Raw genomic sequence first — 25779 nt, forward strand, 5'->3', positions numbered from 1 at the left:
TAGGAAAAGTGGATATTATATTAATTACTTAAACGATAAAAACGGTAATAAAATATAACACGGTATTTAAAATGAAAATGATTCATAGTATGAAATCACAACCGTTACATACTTGTATCATCAAAAACACAAAACGGGTTTTTCATGCTGGGCTGGAAGAGGCCCAAATAAAGGGTAAGTCTGCAAACAAATGAACAAGGCCGAGGCGACTTGAGGGCTTTTTATAAATTCAAAAATTAGGGTTTTTTAACATAGCGCTCACGGCTTTAGTAGTATTTTCTTCTTGCAGCTCCCAACCTTCCAAGTTTTTTTGTCACAGTCGCATAGCCTTCTTCGTACCGCAACCATGGGGTAAAGATTTTTCGCTCAATCCGTTTTCAACTTAATTATTTTTTCTGTGATATCTTAGTTTATGGAACATAGAGAGTCTGGGAAATTTGGGTCTATTATAACATGTTTTTGTGTTTTGATACTATGCTTGTTTGACGAGTGTGTGAATAGAAACATGAAATTACTATGACGGGTTAACAATGGCCAGTGATGTGAGATTAATATTTGCTACTCTTGATGGGGTGCTGTTAACTCCATTTGATGATTCTTATCCACCGAGATCTCTGAGGCCGCTTGATAGTTTGAAGTTTTATTTTATTTTACTTTTTTTAATGCGTGTCGAAATTCAGAATTATGGACAAGATTTATGTAGATTAGGTCATTATTTGTGTGTGGTTGTTAATGGCAGTGTTTCAAAATTTTCATGTATGTTATATTAAGGATAGAATAACTTAAGATGATTCAAATTGGACTTGATTTGTTCTTTTGTTTGAATAATTAAAAAAAAAAAAATTTATGTTTTGTTGTGGATGGATAAATTATTTGCAGGAAGACACGTGGGATGGGAGCTGGTCGCAAGTTGAAGACCCACCGTAGAAACCAAAGGTGGGCTGATAAGGCATATAAAAAGTCCAACCTCGGCAATGAGTGGAAGAAGCCATTTGCTGGCTCCTCTCATGCAAAAGGCATTGTTCTTGAGAAAATGTAGGGTGAAATCTATTGTTAACTTGGTATATCGTGCTTTAAAGTTAAGAATTTTTGTATAATCAGTGACAAGTGTTACTGGCTTAATATTACAGTGGTATCGAGGCAAAACAGCCAAATTCTGCTATTAGAAAATGTGCTCGAGTCCAGCTAATTAAGAATGGAAAGAAGATTGCAGCTTTCGTTCCCAATGATGGTTGTTTGAACTACATTGAAGAAAATGTAAGAATTTTGTTTGGGGGTTTAACAGTTAAAAATTAAGTTGTTTTCTTAAGTCGTATTTATGCATTCTCTTTTATGGTTGGTATGCAGGACGAAGTGCTGATTGCAGGATTTGGTCGTAAAGGGCATGCTGTTGGAGATATTCCTGGGGTCAGATTTAAGGTCGTAAAGGTTTCAGGTGTGTCTCTTCTGGCCCTCTTCAAGGAGAAGAAGGAGAAACCAAGGTCATGAACACTTGCCTCAAAACGCTTCTTTGTCTTTTTTGAGCAGTTTATTTCCCCGTATCCCTTTGCACTTCTCCTTTTATCTTTCCTGTTTACTGCTGTTAAGTGAATATTTTCCTCAGTTGAAAGTATTAGGAATTTATTCTTTTCTTCTGATGGACTGATTTCGTTAAAGTTTATTTTTGCTATTAGAAAATTTTGTTTAATGGGTATTCTTCAGTTTGAGATGACTAGTTAAAATGCCTATGGGGTTAGAAGCTCAACATCTATTGGAACTACTGTTTTGACCACCAAACGTCCAAATTACAGCTAGTTTGTTTTGCCAGTGGCATTTGTTTTCAGTACTGTAAATTATAATGCATTGTGCTAACAGAGTCCAGTCTAAGCCAGTCAATTAAATTTAGGGTAATGCTATACTTATTTATCTTACTAATCATTTTATTATCCTTAGTAAATATAACGTATAATACGGGTATCATACACATAGTATAGATATTATATATAATTTTAACAAAGGTAGTAAGAGAGTTAGTAAACTCGTGAGTAGACCTGGCAAAACGGGTGGGTGGGCCGGGTACGGTCCGGGTTATACGGGTATGGGTCATACGGGTGCGGGTCCTTATACGGATCGATATATACGGGTCCAATATTTTGGACCCGTGCCCTACCCTATACAAGTACGGGTGGACCCGTTTTCTCTCTCCAGGTTTCAGTTTTTACAGTTTCACCCCTAATAGTTTTTAATTATAACAATTACACCCCCAAAATTCTTGCAGTTATGAAAATTGTACAGAACATTGGAAATAATTCATTACAGAATTCTAAATTTGGACCATGGCTCCAATTTTGTAGCATATGCATAACACATTTATAGAATTCTACTTGTGAAAATAGGCAAACAGCTTCATTTCAAAACCATATTTACAGGGACAGCCGGACAACTATTATTCTAAAAACAGTGCTTGCAAATCTGCAATTCACTAACTCTAAGCACAAAAATCCTCATCATTTACTGTTCATACTTCATACAGACAGAGATTTCACGAATAAGCTAAATTATACAAATCTTGAAACCCAACTCACGAATCTTAAAAACAGATCTTGAAACCCAAACATCAAACAAGCTGCAGCTTTTCTGGAAGATACAATAAAAGCAGATCTTGAAACCCAGCTCACGGATCTTGAAAACAGATCTTGAAACCCAAACATCAAACAAGCTACAGCTTTTCTGGAAGATATAATAAAAACAGATCTTGAAACCCAACTCACGGATCTACTACAATGGTGGGGAGAAGAGTCGCGAGTCTTGTGATGGAGAGAGAGAGGAGATGACGAGCCGACGCCTAAGTCCCGATGACGTGAGAGAGAGGAGATGACCAGAGTGAGGGCTACCTGCGACGGTGGTACTAGGAATGGGAATCATAGACTGGATGAGAGATTAAGAGTTTACAGAATGAATAAATAAGGTTCAAGTGAGGACCGTGAGGTATACTAATGATGAATGAGTGATGAGTGATGCAGTGATGAGAGATCGAGAGGCGGGACTACGAGAAATAATTGTTATGTTGAAGATGAAGATTTGCTTTAAAGTCTGAGTTAGGGACTTAGCCACTTTAGGGATTTGCAAAAACGGGTACCCGCGGGTGCCCGCGGGTTTACCCATATAACCCCTCAACTATACGGGTTGGGCCGGGTACGGGTAAAAACGAAACGGGTCTAATAAATTGGACCCATACCCTATATTTTCTACCCGGGTACGGACTGACTCGCGGGTCTGGACCCGTTTTATCAGGTCTACTCGTGAGTAAGCATAGCATTATTGTTAAATTTAATACCATAAGGATGGTGTTTTAACAAAGCTGTAAATGTTGCATCCTGCTATCATTCAGCAAATAAAACTTAGAATCCTATCATATTTTTTTAATAATACTAGATTTACAAACCCTTTTATTACGCAAAAGTGAATGGATCATGGATGAGTCCATACATATAAAAAAATATTTGTTATACGTCTCTAACCCATTGCATTAACTATTACATTAAAATGAATATTTCTTAGAATATTCTCTTTCTTTTTCTTTTATTGTAATAACTAATAATTAATTTATTTCACTCTTTTTTTGTATATATTAATTAAATATTAAGAATAATATTTTTATTAAATAATAATTACTTTAAAAATTATACTAATTTAATAAAATTAAACATTTATTTAATCAAATAAACATTATATTTAATATAAAAAAACATTACATCTAATATAAAATAATACAAAAAAAAAAAAAAAACACAACACAAAAGTAAAATTTCATATTGATAGTAATTTAATTTTTCGAATTAGTATATTCTTCCTACAAATGATCAATTAATGCATTTCGAAGAGCATTGAGAGCCTTTATATCCTTAATTTGTCCATGTCGAGCAAGAAAATTTTGAAATTGAATATTTTCATCTACGACAATTTCAACTTTTAGAGTTGGCGCTTCCATCTGATTCTCAATTGATTCATCAACATTACGATTATCCTCGATTATCATGTTGTGCATAATAATACACGCAGTCCTTATATCATGTAATACATTTTTAGTTTATGTTGTATTTTTTATTAATTTTAGTGTTTTTAAATTAGTGTTAATTTTTATTTTGAGTTATTGTGGTTTAATATTTGCATTGAATAAAGTTTTGTTTTTAATTTTTCATCATTTTTTGAATCATATCATTATTATGAATTTATTATTATAAATATTAATATAAATAATAATCAAATTAATAAATGCAAATAACAAAAAAAAAAAAATTGGCTGTATGACCAGTACCATGCCAATTTAGTGTGGATAAACAGTATTACACCAAATTGGTGCAGCAAACGGTGCTGCATTGGAGCAGCATTTCACGCTATTTTTGTGTTTTTCACACCAAAATATTGTGGGTTGGAGATGTCCTATGAGGTTACATATATAATTTGTACTTGTTGACCCAGTGTGTCACCCGGACAAGGGGTTGGGTCTTGGGTTGACCAGTCCGACTAATTTAAATTGGTGGTTCACCAGTGATCCAGCAAATTTGAAATCTTGTAAACACACCCCTAAAAATAACTAGTAGTTCCTAAAGGTTTGAAATCTAACAAATACGCCCTTCCAATTTGACCCTAAATTGATATTTTTTGGCCAAATTCGGGCTGATTCTAGCTTCCAAAATTCAATTCGACACCACTATCCTCCCCTCTACAAAACCCCTTTAACCCCAAAACTTGGTAGCCTCTCGTTTGTCGACTGCGACTTGCAGACACCACCATAATTGGGTTGATTTTTCCGGCTGATTTCAGGATCCAAAATTCAATTCGATACCAACACCTGAACCATTGGCCTCTACTCTACAAAACTCATCTAACCTCGACACTTGGTGGCCCTCTGTTCGCTAGTCATGACTTGCATATTGGGTTGATTTTTTCGGCCAAATTTTGGCTTATTCTGACATCCAATATTCAATCCGACACCCCCCGTTGAACCACCGTCCTCCACTCAACAAAACACCTTGAACCCTAGCACTTGATATAGCCCCTCGTTTGTCGGCAATCAGATTAGGGATCTTGTGAACAGTTAATAATGGTAATACGAACCAGAGAGGACGTCGGTCACCGGTCGGACCAGTCACACTACTTGTAAAATCAAGTTTCGTAGTAAAAATTTTGATACTATCAAAAGCTTGTTTAGAAAACATTCAAGATATTTTTAAACTTGAATAAATATCTGTTCATTTGTTTCAGTTAAATATTCAAATACCCAACAACAAAGAAATGCTTTTTCAGTGACAAGCACTTCCAAAATGTACTTATAATGAAATGAGGTGGAAAGTTTGATGCTTTGTGTATTGGTGGTGCCAAACAGGTAATAACTAAACTGAGATGTTCTTAAACTTGGAATCGATATAATACTGAAGTGGCAATCATTAAATCCCTATCGAGATGTATCAATCCGAGAACGGCCCGAATTGGACTTTAATTCAACAACCCGGTGGCCCACCTTACAAGGGAAGAATTGTCCTTTAAGTACACAGGTTCCTGACCCTGACCCTGACCCGGACCCTCCGTTTGTTAAGCAGGTCCTAACTGCCTTGAAACAATCAAGAGTTGGAAATTATTGGCCATTTGTTTTCATTCTGTCATTGAAATTTCAAACTTCACTGCCATGTGAAATCTAAAACCATATTCCAATATACGAACCCCACTTTCAATTAAGAATTTTAGAATCTTGTGACTAAGTGAATTTTATATAACTATATTTAACTTGGAAAATTTCATCAAAGATTTGGTCTAATCATACATAGATCTTCTAAAACATTCAATGATGTCTCAATTAATTTATCAAAAAAGCAAGTTTCGGTGAATAAAATTCATCCTGATTTTAGTATTATAATATGCCTTGATTTATGATTTTTCTATCATGAAATCGCTGTTTCACATCATGATGAACCAATTTTTCCTCTGCTTATACGACCTTTTTTTTATTGACTATGTTTAGTTCTAATATATTAAATACTGTTTACTGAACAATTAGTCACGCCCAAATCTTTTATTTGGATTCGGTGTTAGGAGAGAGGCAAAAATCCATCCCGAAATTGGTGCTCATGCCTCACTGAAATTCTAATACTGTACTTGGATAGAAGAAAATCCCAACGAACCCATTATCATACAATTATTTGTATTATTAAATCCTAAGAATCTAGACCAAAATACGAAGCAATCATGGTAGAATATATTGAAAAGAAAAAAAAAAATACCAAATTTCACTGCAAATAATAACAAACCCAACAGTTTTGAGAATTTCAGAGAGTTTCAGAATGCATAAAACGATGAACACATCACGCTCAGTCATTCACTCTTTTCTCAAAGATAGTACTACATACGATGTTATATCACTTCACTTTGTTAGCTAAACAAATCTCATATCTCCTATATAAGCCTATGGTTTATACTAGAAAACAAAAACAAAAAAAAAGAAAAGAAAACAAATGGGAAATAGAATTGGAGTGGAGATGCATGATGATTTCAGTAAATCACATCTCTTAATACAAAAACTCAAGGGATTTTGATTGAAACTGAGATTTTTTTTAGTCTGATCAAACAAGAAATTATATGCCTTGTTTTGTTTTACATTAAAGGGCTGTTAACCAGTCCATGCCATGATGAATTGAGTCCATTCCAGCTCTCTTTTGCTGAATCAATTTCACCACCCATGTTCCCATGATGATGATGATGATGATCTCCATTAAGCTGCCATGGAAATCCCCACAAAACCCTAGAATTCTCGCTTTCTCTATTGTTGCAAAACTCTTGCTTCATTGTTGTGACTGTCACGGCTGTTGTTGTTGCATTAGTACTCGCCATTTCTCCATATGGCAGCAACATTTCTCCACTGACGCCAACACCACCAACATTGTTATTATCTACATCTCCCATACTGTGCCCATTTCCAAACCCATAATACAAATTCTGATAGTTGTTCTGGGTATCGAGATATCCACTCCTGAGAGCATCAAGAAAGACTGGAGTTGAACCACAAGTGTTGTTAATATTAGGGTTTCCAAGAATACTATCACCACAATGGGGGTTGCTGGGGTTTCCCAAAATAGAAAAATCATGCTCATCAAACCCTAATTGCCCACTGGCCTGTTTTTGAAGCCGAGCAAATGCAAGAGAGAGGTCGTTTGAGTCATAACTCATGGCGGGGAGATTGGTGAGGGGGTTGGTATTTGGAGAAGTTAGAGATTGATCTTGGGATCTCTTTGATGATGATGAAGATGACGATCTTTTGTTCTTCCTGCAGCCTCCACCTACTGGAACATTCCTCAGAGTGCCGCCTTTTGTCCAGTACCTTCTGCAAGATTTGCAGAAGTATCTGGGTTGAGTGAGACTGTAGTTGTTGTAGTAGCAGAACTTGGTGTTGGTTGAATCACATCTTGGACATTTCAGAGCTTGTTCGGGTTGAGGCCTTGGCTTCCTGTCTTGTTGTGCTTTTGAACAAGCCAACATGTTCTCCAGTGAATGAGAAGGCATTTCCTGAATCAATCAAGAACAATTTCAACTTTTATGAGATTAAAGAAATGCCCAAATTAATTTCATTGTATGGTTTATTTGATACGATATATGTTATATATGTATAGTTTCAGACCAAAGGAAGCTCATAGGTTAAGAAATGAAATTGACTATGAAAAATGGTTACTGTATGATCTTCAATTCCTCATCCACCATTTTCTTGACAAGGAAACGGAGTATGTGGAGGTAATTTAAACAGTTTTTTCTGGAATTCAAGATCTTTGGATATTAAAAACCCCATAACAGGAAGTATAAAAACAAAGACTATCGCTTAGAATCAAGAACAATTAAAGCTATCTTTGTTTTTTTCGGGATCAATTAAGAAACAATGCTATATGTTGACTTGAAACTTGAAAAGGGAAACATGGAATTATGAAATTAACATGCATGAAACAAAAATTTCAAATACAAAGCTCCAAAATCTTTTCCCTTTGTTTTGTTTTTCTGTTAATCTTTACTTCCTTTAGAGACACCAAAGTAACTAATAATAATAATAACACCATTATAACAACAGAACTCATCTTTCCCAATTAAACCCAGAATCCCAAACCAGAAGTAGGTTAAAAAGAACCATAAAAGGAAAAAAAACAAAAACAAAAACAAAAAAATAAAAAAAAAGAGAGAGAGAAAGAAAGAAGAAGCAAAAGGTAAAGTAGTTAACAAACAAATGAAAACTAGGTACTGTCATATATATTTCCTACCTGGTGTTGTCCACTTGAAGAATCCATCCATGCAACGATTACTTTCAAACTTAGAATTTAAAGCTGATATAAACTGATATAGCGAGAGAAAAGAAGAAGAATTAGTGAGCTAGAAGAGAAATATTGGTTGAAGATTCATGCAAGAAGAAAGTGAAGAAAAATAAGGGGAGGGCCGTGAATATATATAAAGCAGGCAAAGGGGAGGGGGGAAGTAGTAGTGAATATGTTATGTAGAGAGAGAAAAAAAAGAAAAAGAAAAAAAGGGAGTGTGTAATGATGAGATTTCGTACGAGTTGATCGATGTGATTATCTTGCACGCAGAGAATGCTTTTTTCTCATCAGAAATTTCCAGTGTTTCTCTCTCTCTCTTTCTCTGCAACCAAACGAAACGGATTCATATCATATGATATTAGCCACCCCACCTCCATAGCTTAGCCCCCTCTATGTGGGTCCCTTTCTCGCGTGGATGCAACTATACCGTGGGGCCCCCTTTCTCTGTGGTCCCCACCACCCCCATTACTACACCTCCCTATGTTCTACAAATCGCCAAAAACTCTGCGACTTGTTAACCAAGAAACTCAAAAACAGCGCCAAAAACGTGTTTCTTAAATTAAATTAATGTTGAGATAATTTATATATAAAATTAAATAAAATTGATTAATAATATGACAAATAGAATTTTATAACCTAGGAAAAGTGTACCTTAATATTTAATACATGGCCATATATGTACTGATGTACAACTAAAGATTCTTACTGTTATAAGTTTAATTAATTTAATAATTAAATGGAAGGAATAATAATAAAAAGAAGAGTTGTCCATATTACAAATAAAAAAACAAATGGAGAAACAGAGATTTGGTGTACATATGTAGGTGTGTACAAAGATTGCGATATTGGGGTTAAGATGGGGCCCAATCCATTTTCAAACTAGACTACAGTAGGGATTTGATTTGATTTGGATTTAAATTGGTAGGTTCTGTTCTATGATGTGGACATATAATATTAAATAATAATCAATAATAATAATAATAATAATGATGTTAGGGACATCAGCTGGGCAGAGGGGACAGTGGTGACAGTGACATAGGATCTTCATCTTCATCGCATATGTATTGGAGAATATCATATACGACCCTTTCAATGTTTTTACTTTCTTACTAGGATGATAACTTTTGCCTAGCTCCACATAAACCTTCAAAATTTGAAAATATGCCACTGATGTTTCTTTACCTTATATTGTCATTAGGTTTACAAAACACTTTCTTACAAAGTCAAGTTTACCATTTTACCCTAACACTTTCTTATAAAAGTAAAGTTAACGTTTCACCCATTTACCACAAATAGCAACATAATAGAGTTAAGGCAAGGGGTGCAATCGAGCCGAGTCGAACCGAGCTTTGGGTTTATCGAGCTAACCTCTGTTGCTACAATGTCGAGCTCGAGCTTGGCGAGCTTAGGGTGATCGAGCTCGACACTATAAATCGTGTGACGTCATGGAACACTTTCAGCTTTTAGGGTTTTTTCTAATTGCAAAAGCCCCAAATTGGTTTTTACACATTTAGGGTTTGTAGGGATTTGTCAATTTTAAAACTGTAAAATTACATGTCACCCCATGATAGTTTCAAAACTATCACACAAACACTTGAGGTCGACTCACCAAGCTAGTATTTGTCAAGCGGCTCGGCTCAGCTAACACCATTTGGCAACGAATATCCATGATACAATTTTCAAAATTGTTAGGGTCTATTTAATAAAAAAATGTGAAAGTTGTTATCCAAATATAAATTTAGAAAGTTTAAGGGTATTATGTGATATTCTTCCGGTATGGAATGTATTATATTATTAGTCAGGCCACCGCTATGGATTTTGCTTTCATGTTTTGCTTTGCGTCACTCATTTCCCACTCCCCTTGTGGTCCATTCGGGAACATTTTTTCTCACCGGTTAATGTCACCAACCATCTTTTTTATATTTTGATGTTCAATCAGAATAATTTTTGGATTTTTTTATAAATTCATCAGAACATTCATTATTCAGGATATTTTCTTCAAACAATTTTAAAACACTTTTGGATTTCTTAATTTTTTACCAAACAAATAAGGAACATTCAACAAGCCTTTTAAAACTAGTTAAAAGAATTTATATCCATTTTAATTTGTATGGAAATGGAAGTGGATAGATAATTTTTTTTTTTTTTTTTATGAATGGAGGTGTCCGGTCAACTTGCGCACACCTCAACTAATCTTCTGAGATTTTAGTTGAGTAAGAGCTTAATAATCACATCTATTAGCAGTTGTAAGGACTCTTATTTTACTCTTTTACTATTAATAAACTCTAACTTGTGAGATCATATTAGATTCTCCTATTTAGGAGACTATTTTACATTATTCTCTTATTTTTTTATCATCAGTAAAACTCAATCATTTTTTTTTTTTCTTTTTATTACCAGGCCACCTACGATAGCTAATTTGGTACAAAGAGTAGAATTTCTTAAAGAGAAAAAGAATGTGGTTGGTGATATGGGTAGGGTATCTAAATGGTCACATCATGGATGAAGCTGTATATTGACTCATAGATCCATCGATGTCTACGTCTGTCTTGGTTTGGGACATCAATTTGTTTGCTTTTATTATTATATGTTCATAGTTTGAACGCGTTCACTGCCAAAGCTTCACATCACAAGTCTATTTGACCAACTTTGACTGAAAAAAAAAAAAAAAAAAAACTAATCTCCGTTGGATAATTACATAAAAACTGATTGAAACCTTTTTATAAGTTCGTAAATTGCATGAGAAATGGAACTGTATTATCTTTTAATCACCTTCATTTTCAGGGAATAATTAATTATAAATAGTGGGCTATGCCCATATGTAATAATAAATATTATCTTTTTCTAAACATACTGGAGTACAGAACACCATTGATTGTTTAATATATGATTCAGTCAGTCTTCCAAGAGTCATTCTTTTGAGTTAAAAAAACATAAGAAAATTATTAAAGCGCATCTGTGTACGTTAGTATATTCATATTGTTATTCACACATGGCGCGATCAAAAGAGAAGTAATCAAGCAAACTAGCAATCCACATGCGATCCACTCATATTATGATCACCCAATAATCAAATGTAAGATGGGATCAAAGGGTTTTGATATTTTCTTTTCTTATCTTTCTTTCTTTTTTTCTCGAGAAAATTGCCATTTATGGACCAAGATTCTTGGAATTGGCGAGAAAATCAATGTTTCCAACCAGAATTCTACCCTGTCATCATCTGTCAGAAGTGGGAAAATAATAAACAAACAATCATTGAACCCACTTTGATTGCCTTTGGATTCTGCGGAATTTGCTTTGGCTACGTCTATCTCTAGCTCCTTCCCCTTCCCTATTTTCAAAAAACAGAATATAAAAATGTTTTTTAGAAGCACGCAAAAATTATTCTTTTAAGAAGTTTCCTTCGTTCGTCATAGATTTGTTTTCAGTAATGAAGATATAGCTTCGAGTTTTTGCACACATTTTTAATATAATCCATTGAAAGCATGAAACAGAAAAACAATATTCTTCACACTACTTTTTAAAATAATGTTCAGAAATTCATTAAATTTTTATTGTTAAATTAGGAGAATTTGATGATCACAAGAAGCACCGCAAATTTGGTTGAACATAAACATGAAGGTGGGACCGGGGGGAGAGTCAAGAAAGTTGACCGGTCAAATTGAGATGAGTCAAAGAAAACACTGAATAATTAAAAAAGTAAAAGTGAAATATGTAGAAAACTGTGCCCGGAAACGTACGTTGTTAAGACAAGCATCTTCTGTTAAGAAAAGAATCAGACATTCCCACTTCCAGAGAGAATTTCGATGGCTGACTCAATTCTATTTCTTCTGCTGCTTCATGAATGGCCATTCACGACAGTTTATAAAATCCTGCATCACTTTTTAGGCAACTATTCGTTAACTACTTCTATAGAATAACGCTAATAATAATAAAAAACAATATGGTTGTGATTATGGACAACAATTATTACTTTTATATACTTAAAAATATCAAATTATTTCATTATTATATGTGGTAAAGAACAAGAGAAGGTTCTATGCGTTTTAGATTTAAATTTTTTCAATTTTAATAAGGTTGGTTACTAAGACTCTTAGTCGAGTCAACAGTTTCAGATTTCAAAAGTTTAATTGAAATATGAGTAAACTAATCTGAAAAACCTGATGATAAAAAAAATTTATCTAATTGTTTATGTATATAGATTTTAATTATGGATTTATATGATATTGCCTAAAATTAAATTTATGTACCTTGTTAAGAAAATATAGAATGCCCATATTAGGGGTTTTTTCAAATAATTTTGTAATGGGATATTTGATATATTAAGTGATTTTTTAAAATAAATTTTGTATTTATTAGAGGTTTTAATATTTTCTAAACGAAATTGATAAATTAATTTTTAACAATTTTGTATGAAGGAAGGTGAGATTAATTATTTTAATTATTTGATTGTGAGGGTTGTTGAATTGATTGTTAGACCTTAATAAATGTAACGTACTTGAGAAAACGTTACTTTTTGACCGGAAAAAAACAACAAAAAAAAATTGTTTAAAAAAGAACGATAAAAGAAAATAAAAAAAGAAAGTATGAACAGATGAAAACGATAGATTTGAAATGTGGTAAGCGCAGACGAGGAGGGTGGCGAGGAGTCGGGGACAAGCAAACAACAAGAGACAGAGCTAAGTGAATGGTCGGTGGGGTGGGACCCACAGGAGAGATGCCAGATTATCTGACCGAACACGTGGCTATAAATTACGGCTAGGAGACGAATATTTCAGTTTACGAGGAACGAACATAACAGCAATTGTAGACCTGTAATAGGTTAGATTAGATTTAGATTTAGATTTAGATTTAGATTAGTCAGTCTCATTGGCAATTGTTATAACACTGTCAAAATCCCACAGCTAGGTGGGCTCCCCTTCTTCCCCTCAGTGGGCTATTTGTGGGCCCTCCGTCCGTCCCTCACCTCTTCTCCTCCCTTGTGAAGCAAAGCATAATCCATTTCCAAGTCTCTTCTTTTGTCGTTTTATTATCGATTACCACTTGCAAATGATACGGTACGGACGTTTCCATGGAGCTGTTGTGATCTCTCTTTCAATTTTTTTATTATTAATTTATAAATTTTCTATAAAAAAATCGATAGTTAAAACGTGATTTATGGGAGTATTTGTATTTGATAGCCCAATTCTCGAAGCAGGTGGATTCTTATGGGCGAAGATAACAGTGTTAATAACTTAGGGATAGAGGAATGTGTATATGGCACGTGGGAGAAACGATGGGTGTCACGCGAGGCACGAGAGTGGGCGAATGTCGACACAGACGTCATTGTCATTGGTTAGAGTGGAGTTTGGTAACGGATTAGTTTTGTTCTGGCATGAGAATAAGGACAGAAACTGGTGGTTTAAACAAAAACATCGGCCGTTATAATAATAGGATAACGCTCCAGTCCAACTATGAGTTCAGTAACGTATGCGTGGTGACCCCATGCCCAACGTGATGAATGCATGCATCTGTAGAGAGTTAGAATTTCCTTTTATTTTTCTTTTCGTGTTTAAAATTTTGAATACTCCGATATTTAATTAATAATATATTCGGGTCAGCTCTATAATTCTTCATGGTTTTCATTCTTTCATTTTCAAAGTAGTAATTCTCCGTGTTTGAATTGTCATTCTACTTGGCGTTATAGGTACTTTCAAACAAGTTTCACGATATTTACATTTTAATAAGAAAATTAGTCAACTCTATTTGATTTAATAAAGTTTTGTTTGATAAACCACTGTTGGATGCCCTAATAGTAAACGAACAAATTTTTTTTTATGAATTCTTGAATTTGAGTCCATTTAACCACTAATACGGATGGTCATTGGAGCTCTTACTCGATTGACAGTTTTAATATCCCGAGAGATTAATTGAATTTACACGCAAATTGATTCGAACACCTCGGTGATTAAAAAAAAAAAAAAAAGATATTTAAGGATGAGATCATACTAGTATTGGGTATTATTATATTTTGGGTGCTGGCCAGTTTGTAGATAGAATTGTTTGTTGGTCATTTCAATTGCAACTTTGATTATAAGACATGGGTTAATTGGTTTCGCTACCATTTTTTAATTGGAATTAGTTTCTGAAGATTGGATAAAATCAAGCCTAAACTATCATGGTCTAACCTAAAAATAGTGGGCGATAAGTAATATATAAAATTGACTTAACACAAGTAATATATAGTTTATATTACTCCAATCATGTTATAAATATCTCTCGCTTGACTCCATACATCTGGTGTACTATTACAAATAGTACATATTGTGACTTTACACAAGGCGACACGTCAAGTTCAACTTATGGGTATCGCAATTGGACGAGTGTGAAGTCCATGAGAATGAGAATATAGAATTCTTGGTCATTACGTTTTCTCCCACCACATTAACAGATTGGGAATATGTTGTAAGTACACAAATATAAGCTACATTTATATACTCAAATAGTCAAATTCAATAAGATTTGAAACAAAAAGTTATCAAGTACTGGACACAGTTTTCTTCTTAGACAAATTGAACGGGGTATTATGGATCTAAAATATAACTGGCGGCAGTTGACTGTCCTAGAGTTCGTGATAGGCATGAATATGATGTTGAAAGTGGCCCTGACCCAAACCTATAACATTAGGTCGGCTTTACCTGGTCTTAGCCCGGTCCAAAGCGAGCTGGATCTGGACCACCATCTCTTTGAGTCTCAGGTAGGCTTGGTATTCACAACCCATTTAAGATTGGTTATAGTCAAAGACTCCAAGGCCTTTAAGTGAGGTGATTTTTAGTTCCCATTATTTTTGTTTTTAACCTCCGTATTTAACTGAAGATGTAATTGTAATAACAAATATTTATTCATTTTCTTCTTTCATATTTTTATTTAAAAGTTTTGTATCTTCCATATTCTATTAGAAAATATAAAAGCAAACTTGTTTATTTTAATTAATATGCTTAAGCAAATATTGAAGATATAAAAGATGAAGTAAAAATATGGGTTTATTTTAATTAATATGCTTTATTATTAATTTATATTGATTTAAGTTTATTTTTCATTTTTTTTATAATTGTAAATATAAAGTTTTGAAGTAAAAAATCAAAATATGGAAGAAGAAGAATTTTATTATTATTATCATTATGATTATACATACCCTACTTAAATTAAGACGAGAGCTAAAGACAAAAATAAGGACTAACCATCCCGTCTATTAATGTTGTCAACGTCATGTTGAGACCGTTACTGTAAGTTACTAATCCAAACAATAATAAATGGACTTGGACAATCTTGGGCTATTTTTGGGCTCGGACCATAAAGGAACTATAACTATTTTGACCAGATTAGAAATATCGTAGTCTGAGGGCTCTGTCACTAGGGCTGAAAACGAGCTGAGCTGAGCTGAGCCAAGCTAAGCTTTTAGCTTATCGAGCCCGGCTCATTTACAACAGTGTCAAGCTTGAGTTCGAGCTCGAACCTGACGAGCCTCAAAATTGAAACTCGAACTTGAGCTCGGTCAAGTTCGATAAGTGTGTGTATATTTACCTCTTTTTCATTACATATAGGGATCTGAATCAGAACCATTGGAAAGAAACCTTTGTCGTCGGTTTCAAGATCTGGGGTGTCATCTTGTTTGGCTATAGGTTTAATTTTCTTAAACTTGATCCAGAAACAACCCAAACATAGAATAAGTCTATCCAAGCTCTGGACAAGAAACATAACAATGCACACATTGGCCAAAAACTGAAGAGGAGGAGCCAGATACTCCACGCGAATCAAAACCCATCGAGAATACAGTAAATCAAACAACCCCTTGATACCTAATGGGCTTGAAAATGTGTATTCAAGTTGTAGTTTTGGAGCACCAAAATGCGAGCCTTTAAAATATGCCGAAATTTCAAAAACCAACAAAACCACAGAGAGCCAAAGAAACAATTTTATGCAGGAATAAAACCTGCTCTTCAAAGCTCGATTCTCGTTCTCTCTGCCCCTCTCAGTGTCGGCGTCGGTGCGGTCGGAGGTGACACGGCAGCGAATGACAGAACCGAGAGAGAAGAATGTAGAGGTAATAGATGTTAAACAACCGGTGGCCTTGTGGGCTCGCGAGCTCGATTTGGGATTTGGGGGTCTTTGTTTGTGATTTGGGATTTAGGGCAACTGGGATTGAGAACTGAAATTGACTTTGTATTTTGGTATATCGTGTTATAAGAATTTGCACTTTGGGGGGAGGGTGGGGGGGGAATTGTTATTTTTTTAACTGTTTTCACTAGAAAATATCAGTTTAATACCTAATAGTTTAAAAAATCACCAAAGCACCCTGCGTAAGTGCACAGTGCTTATGCGAGCCCACGAGTCGAGCTTCACTATGTTCGAACTAGACTCGGTTAACAAACCGAGTTCGAGTCGAGTCGACTCAAGCCTTATCGAGCCGAGCTCTAAACGAACTTTTATCGAATCGAGCCGAGCTGATTTGGCTCGTTTACAGTCTTATCTGTCACAACCTAATTTAGGTAATTCTATTATATTTTCATGTTAGTAAGGTCGGGTCGGGTCCTCAGACCCAGAACTGACTCCTTGGGGGTTTAGCCATCATCACCCTATCCTCGGGATAAGGATGTTGGAGAATCCCCAACCCTGCCTCATGGGCATGGGGTGTTGTTTGTCCCCACCCCGCCCCAACCTAAAGGTCATGGAATTATGAGTTTTAATCCCCCATGGGGATTTTCCCTCGGGCAGGGGTATTCTCGTTGGGGAATTTTCCCTGTATAAAAAATATTTTAAACTTTTTTTAAAATTATTTGTTTTGTATAATTCTCCTAAAATCATCCCAAAGTTTAGATAATTTACTTAGAAGAGAAATTCATTTACCTTAGTTTATGTAATAGTGTAATAAATTTACAAATTGCAAATCTTTAAGGGATGAATTAATTACTTAATAAAATTGTAATTAATTACTTAATTACAATGTCATTAGATTATTTAGTAATTAAATTGTATTGAATTAATTGACTAAATTTAAAAATATTATATAGAATATCAAAATTAAATATCAAGATTGATATTTGATAACTCATAATCAATTATTTGATTCAATTATTATTATTTTTTTTTTAATGAAAAAGGTTTAAAGAATCATAAACTATTAATGTAATATATGACTAATTAATAAACATAAAAACCAAGATTGATGCATCATACATCATTGCATCAAGTCTTATTGAACAGCTGAATAAAGATAAAACAACGTTAATAAAGTTTGTGACTAATTAATTAATTACAAAGACATGATAATAGAATTTGTGTAAAATAAAACAATGTTAATAATTAATTAATTGATTGATTAGAAAGGTAACAAAATTTGTGCAATTTGATATTTATTTTTCTAACATAGATTTCTCCTAAAATGTTCCCAAAGTTTAGATAATTTGCTTAGAAGAGAAGCATAATTACCTTAGTTTATATAATAATGCAATAATTCAACATCATGGACATAGCAATATGCTTAAACAAGTCAATGTAATTTGTAAGCCATTAAACATAGTTAAAAAAAAAAATTAATATAACAATATGATTAAACCAAATTTTGATTTATTGCCCCACTTTGGATCTAATATGGTAAAATAAATTCTAAATTTAAGAAATTATATTACATAATCATTCATCTTATTTAAAATAAGTTGAATTGTATTTCTAATAATTTATAAAATTTTGAAATATATTATTCACATTTAGTGAAGATAAAAAATGACGTAATTTAATAATGTGAAGCATTGAAGAAGATACTTAGACTTTTTAGATCATATTGCTTTCATTCAAATTAATAATCAAATGATGAAATGATATCTAAATTATATAAACAGTCTTAGATTAATAATATTTATTAATCTAATATAAGATGAAATGACTAAATTGCGTAGATATGCACTGGAATACTTAATATAAGACATATTTTATATTTCATTTAGATATATAATAATATATACATTATTATATAAAAAAAGAGGTATTTAGATATATAATAATAACATTACATTATTGTATAAAAAAAGGGGTTGGGCTGCAATTTTTTGGGGCGAGTTAGGGATGGCACGGGGCGATACGGGTCAGGGTTTTATGGGGCTTTTGGGAACAAGATTGGGCAGTTCTCCATTGGGGGAAACTAACCCCTATACCTGCCCTGTCCCTAGATGCGGGGGATTTTTTCCTTGTCCATCCCCAACCGTCGCCCAAGTTATTCGAGGAATCCTGGTCCCAATTAGGCCGGGTTGGTGTGGATCCCCATCGGGGCGTATGAGACGGCCATCTTTGCATGTTAGAAAAATTGAAGTCGGAATCTGAGGCTCCATTTGGCACATTATTTTTACCTATATTTTCAATCCTATTCTCAAAATATTGTTTGTTTTGTTATTTGAGAAATATTAGTATATTTTTTTAATTATTTTTAGACCCTTTAAGTTTATTAATTTCATTAAATACCCCAAAAAAAAGTTTAAAAATTAACAAAAACACCCCCATCTACCCATACTTGCCAGATTTCAGCAACCAATGTCGGTGGTAGCTAGAATCTGTCACAACGGCTTATAAACGATCGGAACTGGCCTATAATTCTTGGACTTTTTCGACCGTCAACGGCCAGATCTGGCCTTTTTCGGCCAGATCCGTGGTGGATTTGGCTGGAAAAGGCCATATCGACACCTTACCCACTAGATCCAACCGATCTGCATCGTAACACCATTTTTCGGTCAGATTCTGACGATGGTGGCCGAAATCTGGCACTGTGGGTGGGTAGGGGTGTTTTTGTTATTTTATAAAATTTTTATATATTAAAATGTTTAATTAAATTAACAAACTTAGGGTTTTTTTTGTAAATTTTTAAATTTTACCTCGTAATACTTCTCTATTCAACTACACAATATTATTCCAAAAATCTTATCCAAAATAATAAACCAAACGGACTTTAACATTTTTTTTTTTTTCAAGTTTTAACTGAATTTGCTTGGTCTTTGTATAATATATAGTTTTAAAATTCAATTTAATAATTCCCATGTTATCAAAAGTCAAAACTCGACATTTATCATAAAAAAAAGATTTAGGGAGCAGCGAAAGATATTCTATACAAGATAAAGTCATAAACAGCCCACCAAAAGCCCACCAAGCGCACCGCCGGCGCTCAGTAATACACAAAAGTACGACAATAGTAACTGATACCAAACAAATTACTTGCCACGTTTCGAAATTTTGAATCTCCTATTCATTGGTTTCATTCCTCCGAAATCCGAAGAAGAGAAAACCAGAATTTGATTCACTTGTTCCTCTAATGAAGCCGCGCCTAACGCACCCGTCAATGGAGGCTTCCCTTGCAGGTTCGCCGGTAACTCCACTTCCTGCTCGGATCACCAGTAATTTTTCGCCCTCCGATCGAAAACTAAATATCGCCGTCAGATTCCGTGAACCTCGCATCAGATGGCGTAACGTCACCGTTTCAGCTTCCGCTGACAACGAAGGGAAAAACGGTGAGGCGCTTGAACTTCAGAGGATGCTGGACGACTTCCCCTACGACGTCTCGAAAGATTCGTCGCCTTTGCTTCCCAGTATGTGAAAATTGAAATATCTGTAATGACCTTCTGTACAGAATCTATATATTAATCTACTTCAGTAGTTATTTTAGAAAATAACGTGTTTTAGAAATGGCTGCGGTCATTTGCACTGGCTTGATATACTACGCATCCGTTTTTGTGCACTATATCTTCTATTTAATTAAATAGTAATTTATTAATTTTGATCTGGAAAATCAAAATATACGAAGTAAAAATCTATATTGGGATATTTATTAGGAAAATGGATGTTAAAAGTAGTATTTTAGTGAAGTGGTCTCGTTCTTTAGGAATTTACAATTTAGAGATTTTGTTACCTGTTTTAATTGAGATTTAGGTAAAGGGTATTCAGGACTTTTTAATTTCACCTAGTTTTTTGTTTTTTTAAAGGCGTGGCTTTGGCTTGATTTTGTTTAGGGTTTCTACACCACTATTGTGAATAACTCGTTTACTTGTGTTGGAAGTCAGAAATTGAGGGAAACTTTAATGGGTGAAATAAGTTTTAATACTTGGAAATCATTGATTAAGAGCGAGAATTTGATGGAAATTGGAAACTATGGCTTGTATGGTAAAGAAGAGCTTGAGCAACAGGTGATAAACTTTGGAAATAAGCTTCAAGAGCCACCTTCTTNTTTAAAATTCAATTTAATAATTCCCATGTTACTAAAAGTCAAAACTCGACATTTATCATAAAAAAAAGATTTAGGAAGCAGTGAAAGATATTCTATACAAGATAAAGTCATAAACAGCCCACCAAAAGCCCACCAAGCGCACCGCCGACGCTCAGTAATACATAAAAGTACGGGAATAGTAACTGACACAAAACAAATTACTTGCCACGTTTCAAAATTTTGAATCTCCTATTCATTGGTTTCATTCCTCCGAAATCCGAAGAAGAGAAAACCAGAATTTGATTCACTTGTTCCTCTAATGAAGCCGCGCCTAACGCACCCGTCAATGGAGGCTTCCCTTGCAGGTTCGCCGGTAACTCCACTTCCTGCTCGGATCACCAGTAATTTTTCGCCCTCCGATCGAAAACTAAATATCGCCGTCAGATTCCGTGAACCTCGCATCAGATGGCGTAACGTCACCGTTTCAGCTTCCGCTGACAACGAAGGGAAAAACGGTGAGGCGCTTGAACTTCAGAGGATGCTGGACGACTTCCCCTACGACGTCTCGAAAGATTCGTCGCCTTTGCTTCCCAGTATGTGAAAATTGAAATATCTGTAATGACCTTCTGTACAGAATCTATATATTAATCTACTTCAGTAGTTATTTTAGAAAATAACGTGTTTTAGAAATGGCTGCGGTCATTTGCACTGGCTTGATATACTACGCATCCGTTTTTGTGCACTATATCTTCTATTTAATTAAATAGTAATTTATTAATTTTGATCTGGAAAATCAAAATATACGAAGTAAAAATCTATATTGGGATATTTATTAGGAAAATGGATGTTAAAAGTAGTATTTTAGTGAAGTGGTCTCGTTCTTTAGGAATTTACAATTTAGAGATTTTGTTACCTGTTTTAATTGGGATTTAGGTAAAGGGTATTCAGGACTTTTTAATTTCACCTAGTTTTTTTTTTTTTTTTTTAAAGGCGTGGCTTTGGCTTGATTTTGTTTAGGGTTTCTACACCACTATTGTGAATAACTCGTTTACTTGTGTTGGAAGTCAGAAATTGAGGGAAACTTTAATGGGTGAAATAAGTTTTAATACTTGGAAATCATTGATTAAGAGCGAGAATTTGATGGAAATTGGAAACTATGGCTTGTATGGTAAAGAAGAGCTTGAGCAACAGGTGATAAACTTTGGAAATAAGCTTCAAGAGCCACCTTCTTCGGTTGTTGAACTCCTTCTTCTTCTTAACGGTCTTGAGTATTGTTTATCAAAGATGGGACAGAACCCAACTCGATCAATGCAAAAGGCACTAACTTTGCCAAAGAATGCATTGGTCACGGATAAATTTTGTAAGCATTTCAATCTTGATGTGCAAGTTTCTGTTGCTTCATGTATGATTGAGATAATGAGAATAACTGCGCCTGATGCTCCTTATGGTGATCAGCAAATGAAAGATGCCTTCCAGTTGATTGTATCATCGTTTGAAAATTTGACTGTTAAGTCCACCCGGTCATATGCTAAGACTGTTTCTATTCTTGAGACTCTTGCCAAGATCAGATTGTGTGCTCTTATGGTGGATCTTGAATGTGATGGTGTCATTATTGAGATGTTCAAATATTTTGTCAAGGCATTGAAGACTAATCACTCAAAGAAGGTTTTTTCACACATGGAGACGATAATGGTTTTTGTCGTGGAAGAAAGTGATGATATTTCTCTCGAGTTACTATCTCCAATCTTTGAGTGTGTAAGGAAAGACAATGTGGAAGTTCTGCCTATTGCTCGAAAGTTGGGAGGGAGAGTGCTTGCAGCTTGTTCTGCAAAGCTTAAACCATATCTATTACAAGCCTTAAAACTAAAATCTATCGGTATTTCTTTAGATGGTACAGTAGTTATTTTATATATGCCAAGAAGCATAAGTCCTCTGTCATCTTTCTTGTTTTTGGATTTTGTTTTCTGTTTCATGAATTTTTTTTAAAATTTTTTTGTCATATGTTTAGGGCCTTTGTCTTCGGCTCAGTTTTCAAATTCAATCTCTGATGGATCCCGCCTACGGGTTGCATACCAGGTATTTAGTTTACAATAAAATTAAATAATTTTTGACTTGGTTCATTTGTTAATAATTGATTGGTGATTGAAATTAAAGGGAGTTAGTGGAGCTTACAGTGAGTCTGCAGCAGAGAAAGCATACCCGAACTGTGAAGCCGTCCCATGCGAGCAATTTGACACTGCTTTTGAAGTAAATGCTTCAATTCTTTAATATTTTCATTTTTTTTAAGTTGCTTTAATTTTCCAATACTGGAAATGAGCCTATTCAATTGTAATAAGTAAATTAAAAGGTGTAAATTGTTATGTGAATTAATTAAGGCTCTTTTTGGTTTTTTTTGTCTCCAAATAGTTGAGATGTTTGGTTTGAATTGAAGTTATAGGCAAATAATGTTTGACAAGGTGAGCTCTTGAGTTGGCTTTTAGGGAAAAGACAAAATAGCAGTGAAGTTGGATTTTTGATACTTTCTACTAATTAATGACAATATCTAATTTTTGCTCAGTTGAGGGTGCAAATGTACAATAATTAGCTTTATGGTATTTGATTCTTTTCTGGTTGTAAGTTTCATAGAGAACAATGAACTTTTTACCGCTCTTGCTGTCCTAATCTTGATATGGTGTACTGGGACATTGATTTCAGCTTGAATGCGTGAGAATGTATATTGGTCACTGGCCAAGACCATGTATGAACTGTTGTTCTATTTCCATTTTGGTCTATACTGCAGGCTGTTGAACGGTGGCTTGTGGACAGAGCTGTTTTACCAATTGAGAATTCTTTAGGTGGGAGCATCCACAGAAATTATGATCTTTTACTCAGACACAGGTTGCACATAGTAGGGGAGGTTAAATTTACTGTTCGTCATTGCTTACTAGCCAATCAGGGTGTTAAACTTGAGGACTTAAAAAGGGTTCTAAGCCATCCACAGGTTGGTTATACAGTAGATCTTGACTTATTTTTTTCTGTTTTTTTCTTGAGGTTATAATTTTATTAATGTGTTACGTTTTAGGCTCTTGCTCAATGTGAGAACACGTTAACAAAATGGGGGTTAGTCAGGGAAGCCGTGGATGATACTGCTGGTGCAGCAAAGGTAAGTCTGGATATTATCGATGAGCTTTGATCTGTTAGCTTTTGCAAGTGTGGAAACATAGATGCTTTTCATATATTTTAAATATTCTGATTACTGGTGGGGAATCTATCCTTTTTGCCTCTCAAGAAAGTATGATATATGTCCTATCTGTATGGTCAGGGGATTGCTGGGAACCACTTTAGCTAGTCTGAGTCAATGATATTTTATCATCATTTATGGTCATGGAAATCCGTGGAATAAATTGCCTGGTTATAGTTGTAGCTAATTTGAAATTGTTCTAATTGTTTAGCATGTTGCACTCCACAAACTACAAGATGCAGGAGCAGTAGCCAGCTCTGCTGCAGGGATGATCTATGGTTTGAACATACTTGCACAGGATATTCAGGTTAGCATCCAGGAGTTCTAGTTTCATTGATTAATTTGGGTCGAAGGTGGATAGCACATTGGGTTGCTCACATGGCTTCCCTTTTGATAGGATGACTGCGATAATGTTACTCGATTCCTGATGCTGGCAAGGGAGCCCATCATTCCTGGGACGGATAGGCCATTCAAGGTTAAAACTTTTTAAGATATTAAAAGCATTCATGGTTCAGATCAATATGCTCTTGTTATTCTATTGTTACTCAGCTTTTATATATTACCAACAGACTTATTATAATGAATGTGGTTTTTTATTTCTTAGACAAGTATAGTTTTCTCATTAGAGGAGGGTCCTGGAGTTCTTTTCAAGGCACTTGCTGTTTTTGCTTTGAGGCAAATCAACCTTACCAAGGTTGGTCTTTTCATATTGTATTATACATGTTGTCTTTGCCAAGTTGCATTTACATATCTGTGGACCGGGACATGTTGATATTCTTTCTATATGTTTCTATCAACCAGATTGAAAGTCGTCCTCTGAGGAATCAGCCCCTGCGATCAGCAGATGACAACAATAATGGGTCTACAAAGTAATTTCAATGGAGATCTCTGCTGCATTCTATTTCCATAGCAACTAAATATGTTGTTCCCTTAATTAGATTTTGCCATCAACTCGTAATTGTTTCCTGTTTACTAATCATTTTCCAGCTTTATCATTTCTGTCTTAATTATGTTTTTATCTTGTCTTTCAGATACTTTGACTATCTTTTCTATGTGGATTTTGAAGCATCAATGGCTAATCAGAATGCACAAAATGCTCTGAGGCATTTGAAGGTTTGTTTTTCTTTAAACCCTTTCAACCATCTTAAGGTATTAAATTTTAATTGTGGAGGATGGTGGAATGATAATACTAACCTTGCAGGAGTTTGCTACATTCTTGAGAGTGCTGGGAAGTTATCCAGTGGATACTACCATGATATGAATATGCCTGTGAATGTGGTAAGAATCCAATACTTGAATAAAGGTAGCCAGTACATTTATAAATGCACGATTCACTTCCATGAGTGAAGCAACCTTAATTATTAACCATGACCTACAGAATAATATGCAATTCTACTTCCAACAGTTAGGTCTAACCCCAACATCTGGAACCCCTATTTCAAGGCCATACAATAGATCCTTATGTAGATTGCTCAATTTGCGTAGTTGTATTCACAAAATTGGGAATGATATGGTTTAAGTTAATTAAAGTTGGGAATAAAAAATCGTTTAAATTAAGAATGGATTAGTTGGAATCCAAGGATTGTAGATTATTAAGGGCAAGGAATATATTGATTTTGAGCTGTTAAAACAGTTGTTACAATGGGCTACTAGCTAAGATTGATTTGAGAGATATGTATTGGATCTTTTTAGACTACTTCGATTGAACATTATGGTTATTTTCTTTGAAATAGAATAAAAAATAAAATCAATCATCATAATTTTGGAGGGGGTTGAAGCAGGTCTTGTGCATAGATTAGGGCACCATAGAAGAATCAGGGACTGCCCACTTTCTAGTTAGTGTAAAAGCTGTTGGCAAAATTGTTTTCTTGGCTGTCCATATCCCCTCGATTTACTGATTCCTATTACTTTTATGAGTTTCTTGTTGATTCATTTCTGGGTTTTACCCATTTTCTGCCCTTTTACTATATGAAGGGATCCTCTGTCAAAAACTCAAAAAAAGGGTTGCA

At 34.6% G+C, this 25779-nt stretch overlaps 4 protein-coding genes and 1 non-coding gene across 6 annotated transcripts; 4 read left to right on the plus strand and 1 right to left on the minus strand.

Annotated features, from left to right (window-relative positions):
* The first annotated feature begins 291 nt into the window (after positions 1-291).
* LOC116139204 (40S ribosomal protein S23) lies at positions 292-1637 on the plus strand. Its single transcript, XM_031424884.1, has 4 exons — positions 292-351; positions 880-1035; positions 1131-1257; positions 1348-1637. Exons 1-4 carry the CDS (start codon positions 347-349, stop codon positions 1486-1488), a joined length of 429 nt encoding a protein of 142 aa, XP_031280744.1. The 5' UTR covers positions 292-346; the 3' UTR covers positions 1489-1637.
* Positions 533-622, plus strand: LOC116139216. Its single transcript, XR_004129419.1, has one exon. It is a non-coding gene; the product is annotated as a small nucleolar RNA SNORD24 (small nucleolar RNA).
* A 4684-nt stretch (positions 1638-6321) lies between the features above and the next one.
* Positions 6322-8610, minus strand: LOC116139203 (dof zinc finger protein DOF2.1-like). The gene is made up of 2 exons (XM_031424883.1): positions 8277-8610; positions 6322-7539 (listed from the first exon to the last, which is right to left on the minus strand). Exons 1-2 carry the CDS (start codon positions 8301-8303, stop codon positions 6631-6633), a joined length of 936 nt encoding a protein of 311 aa, XP_031280743.1. The 5' UTR covers positions 8304-8610; the 3' UTR covers positions 6322-6630.
* A 10835-nt stretch (positions 8611-19445) lies between these two features.
* Positions 19446-25552, plus strand: LOC116139197 (arogenate dehydratase/prephenate dehydratase 2, chloroplastic-like). Of its 2 annotated transcripts, none has more exons than XM_031424861.1 (11): positions 19446-19936; positions 22559-22626; positions 22705-22797; positions 23330-23530; positions 23612-23692; positions 23982-24077; positions 24168-24245; positions 24375-24464; positions 24572-24639; positions 24802-24883; positions 24972-25552. In XM_031424861.1, the coding sequence occupies exons 1-11, from the start codon at positions 19663-19665 to the stop codon at positions 25029-25031; spliced, it is 1191 nt and encodes a 396-aa protein (XP_031280721.1). In that variant the 5' UTR covers positions 19446-19662; the 3' UTR covers positions 25032-25552. The 2 variants fall into 2 exon arrangements, with proteins under 2 accessions (XP_031280721.1, XP_031280720.1); XM_031424860.1 differs by lacking the exon at positions 19446-19936 and adding an exon at positions 20792-21143 and having other exon boundaries at positions 24972-25549.
* On the plus strand, positions 21546-22520 carry LOC116139198. Its single transcript, XM_031424862.1, has 2 exons — positions 21546-21910; positions 22006-22520. The coding sequence occupies exons 1-2, from the start codon at positions 21637-21639 to the stop codon at positions 22044-22046; spliced, it is 315 nt and encodes a 104-aa protein (XP_031280722.1). The 5' UTR covers positions 21546-21636; the 3' UTR covers positions 22047-22520.
* Positions 25553-25779: the final 227 nt, after the last annotated feature.

The sequence above is a fragment of the Pistacia vera genome, unplaced genomic scaffold, assembly GCF_008641045.1.
Source record: "Pistacia vera cultivar Batoury unplaced genomic scaffold, PisVer_v2 Contig348, whole genome shotgun sequence".
Lineage (NCBI taxonomy): Eukaryota > Viridiplantae > Streptophyta > Magnoliopsida > Sapindales > Anacardiaceae > Pistacia > Pistacia vera.

Excerpts from the sequence above, each read along its gene's own strand:
- LOC116139204 (XM_031424884.1), top strand. Across the intron at positions 1,036-1,130 it reads GGCATTGTTCTTGAGAAAAT|TGGTATCGAGGCAAAACAGC; the intron begins GTAGGGTGAAAT and ends TTAATATTACAG. Across the intron at positions 1,258-1,347 it reads TGAACTACATTGAAGAAAAT|GACGAAGTGCTGATTGCAGG; the intron begins GTAAGAATTTTG and ends GTTGGTATGCAG.
- LOC116139198 (XM_031424862.1), top strand. The coding sequence starts at position 21,637 with ATGGGTGAAATAAGTTTTAATACTTGGAAATCATTGATTAAGAGCGAG. Across the intron at positions 21,911-22,005 it reads ATTGGTCACGGATAAATTTT|CAAATGAAAGATGCCTTCCA; the intron begins GTAAGCATTTCA and ends TATGGTGATCAG.
- LOC116139197 (XM_031424861.1), top strand. The coding sequence starts at position 19,663 with ATGAAGCCGCGCCTAACGCACCCGTCAATGGAGGCTTCCCTTGCAGGT. Across the intron at positions 24,078-24,167 it reads TACTTGCACAGGATATTCAG|GATGACTGCGATAATGTTAC; the intron begins GTTAGCATCCAG and ends CCCTTTTGATAG. Across the intron at positions 24,465-24,571 it reads GGCAAATCAACCTTACCAAG|ATTGAAAGTCGTCCTCTGAG; the intron begins GTTGGTCTTTTC and ends TCTATCAACCAG.
- LOC116139203 (XM_031424883.1), bottom strand. The coding sequence starts at position 8,303 with ATGGATTCTTCAAGTGGACAACACCAG. Across the intron at positions 7,540-8,276 it reads CTTCAAGTGGACAACACCAG|GAAATGCCTTCTCATTCACT; the intron begins GTAGGAAATATA and ends TGATTGATTCAG.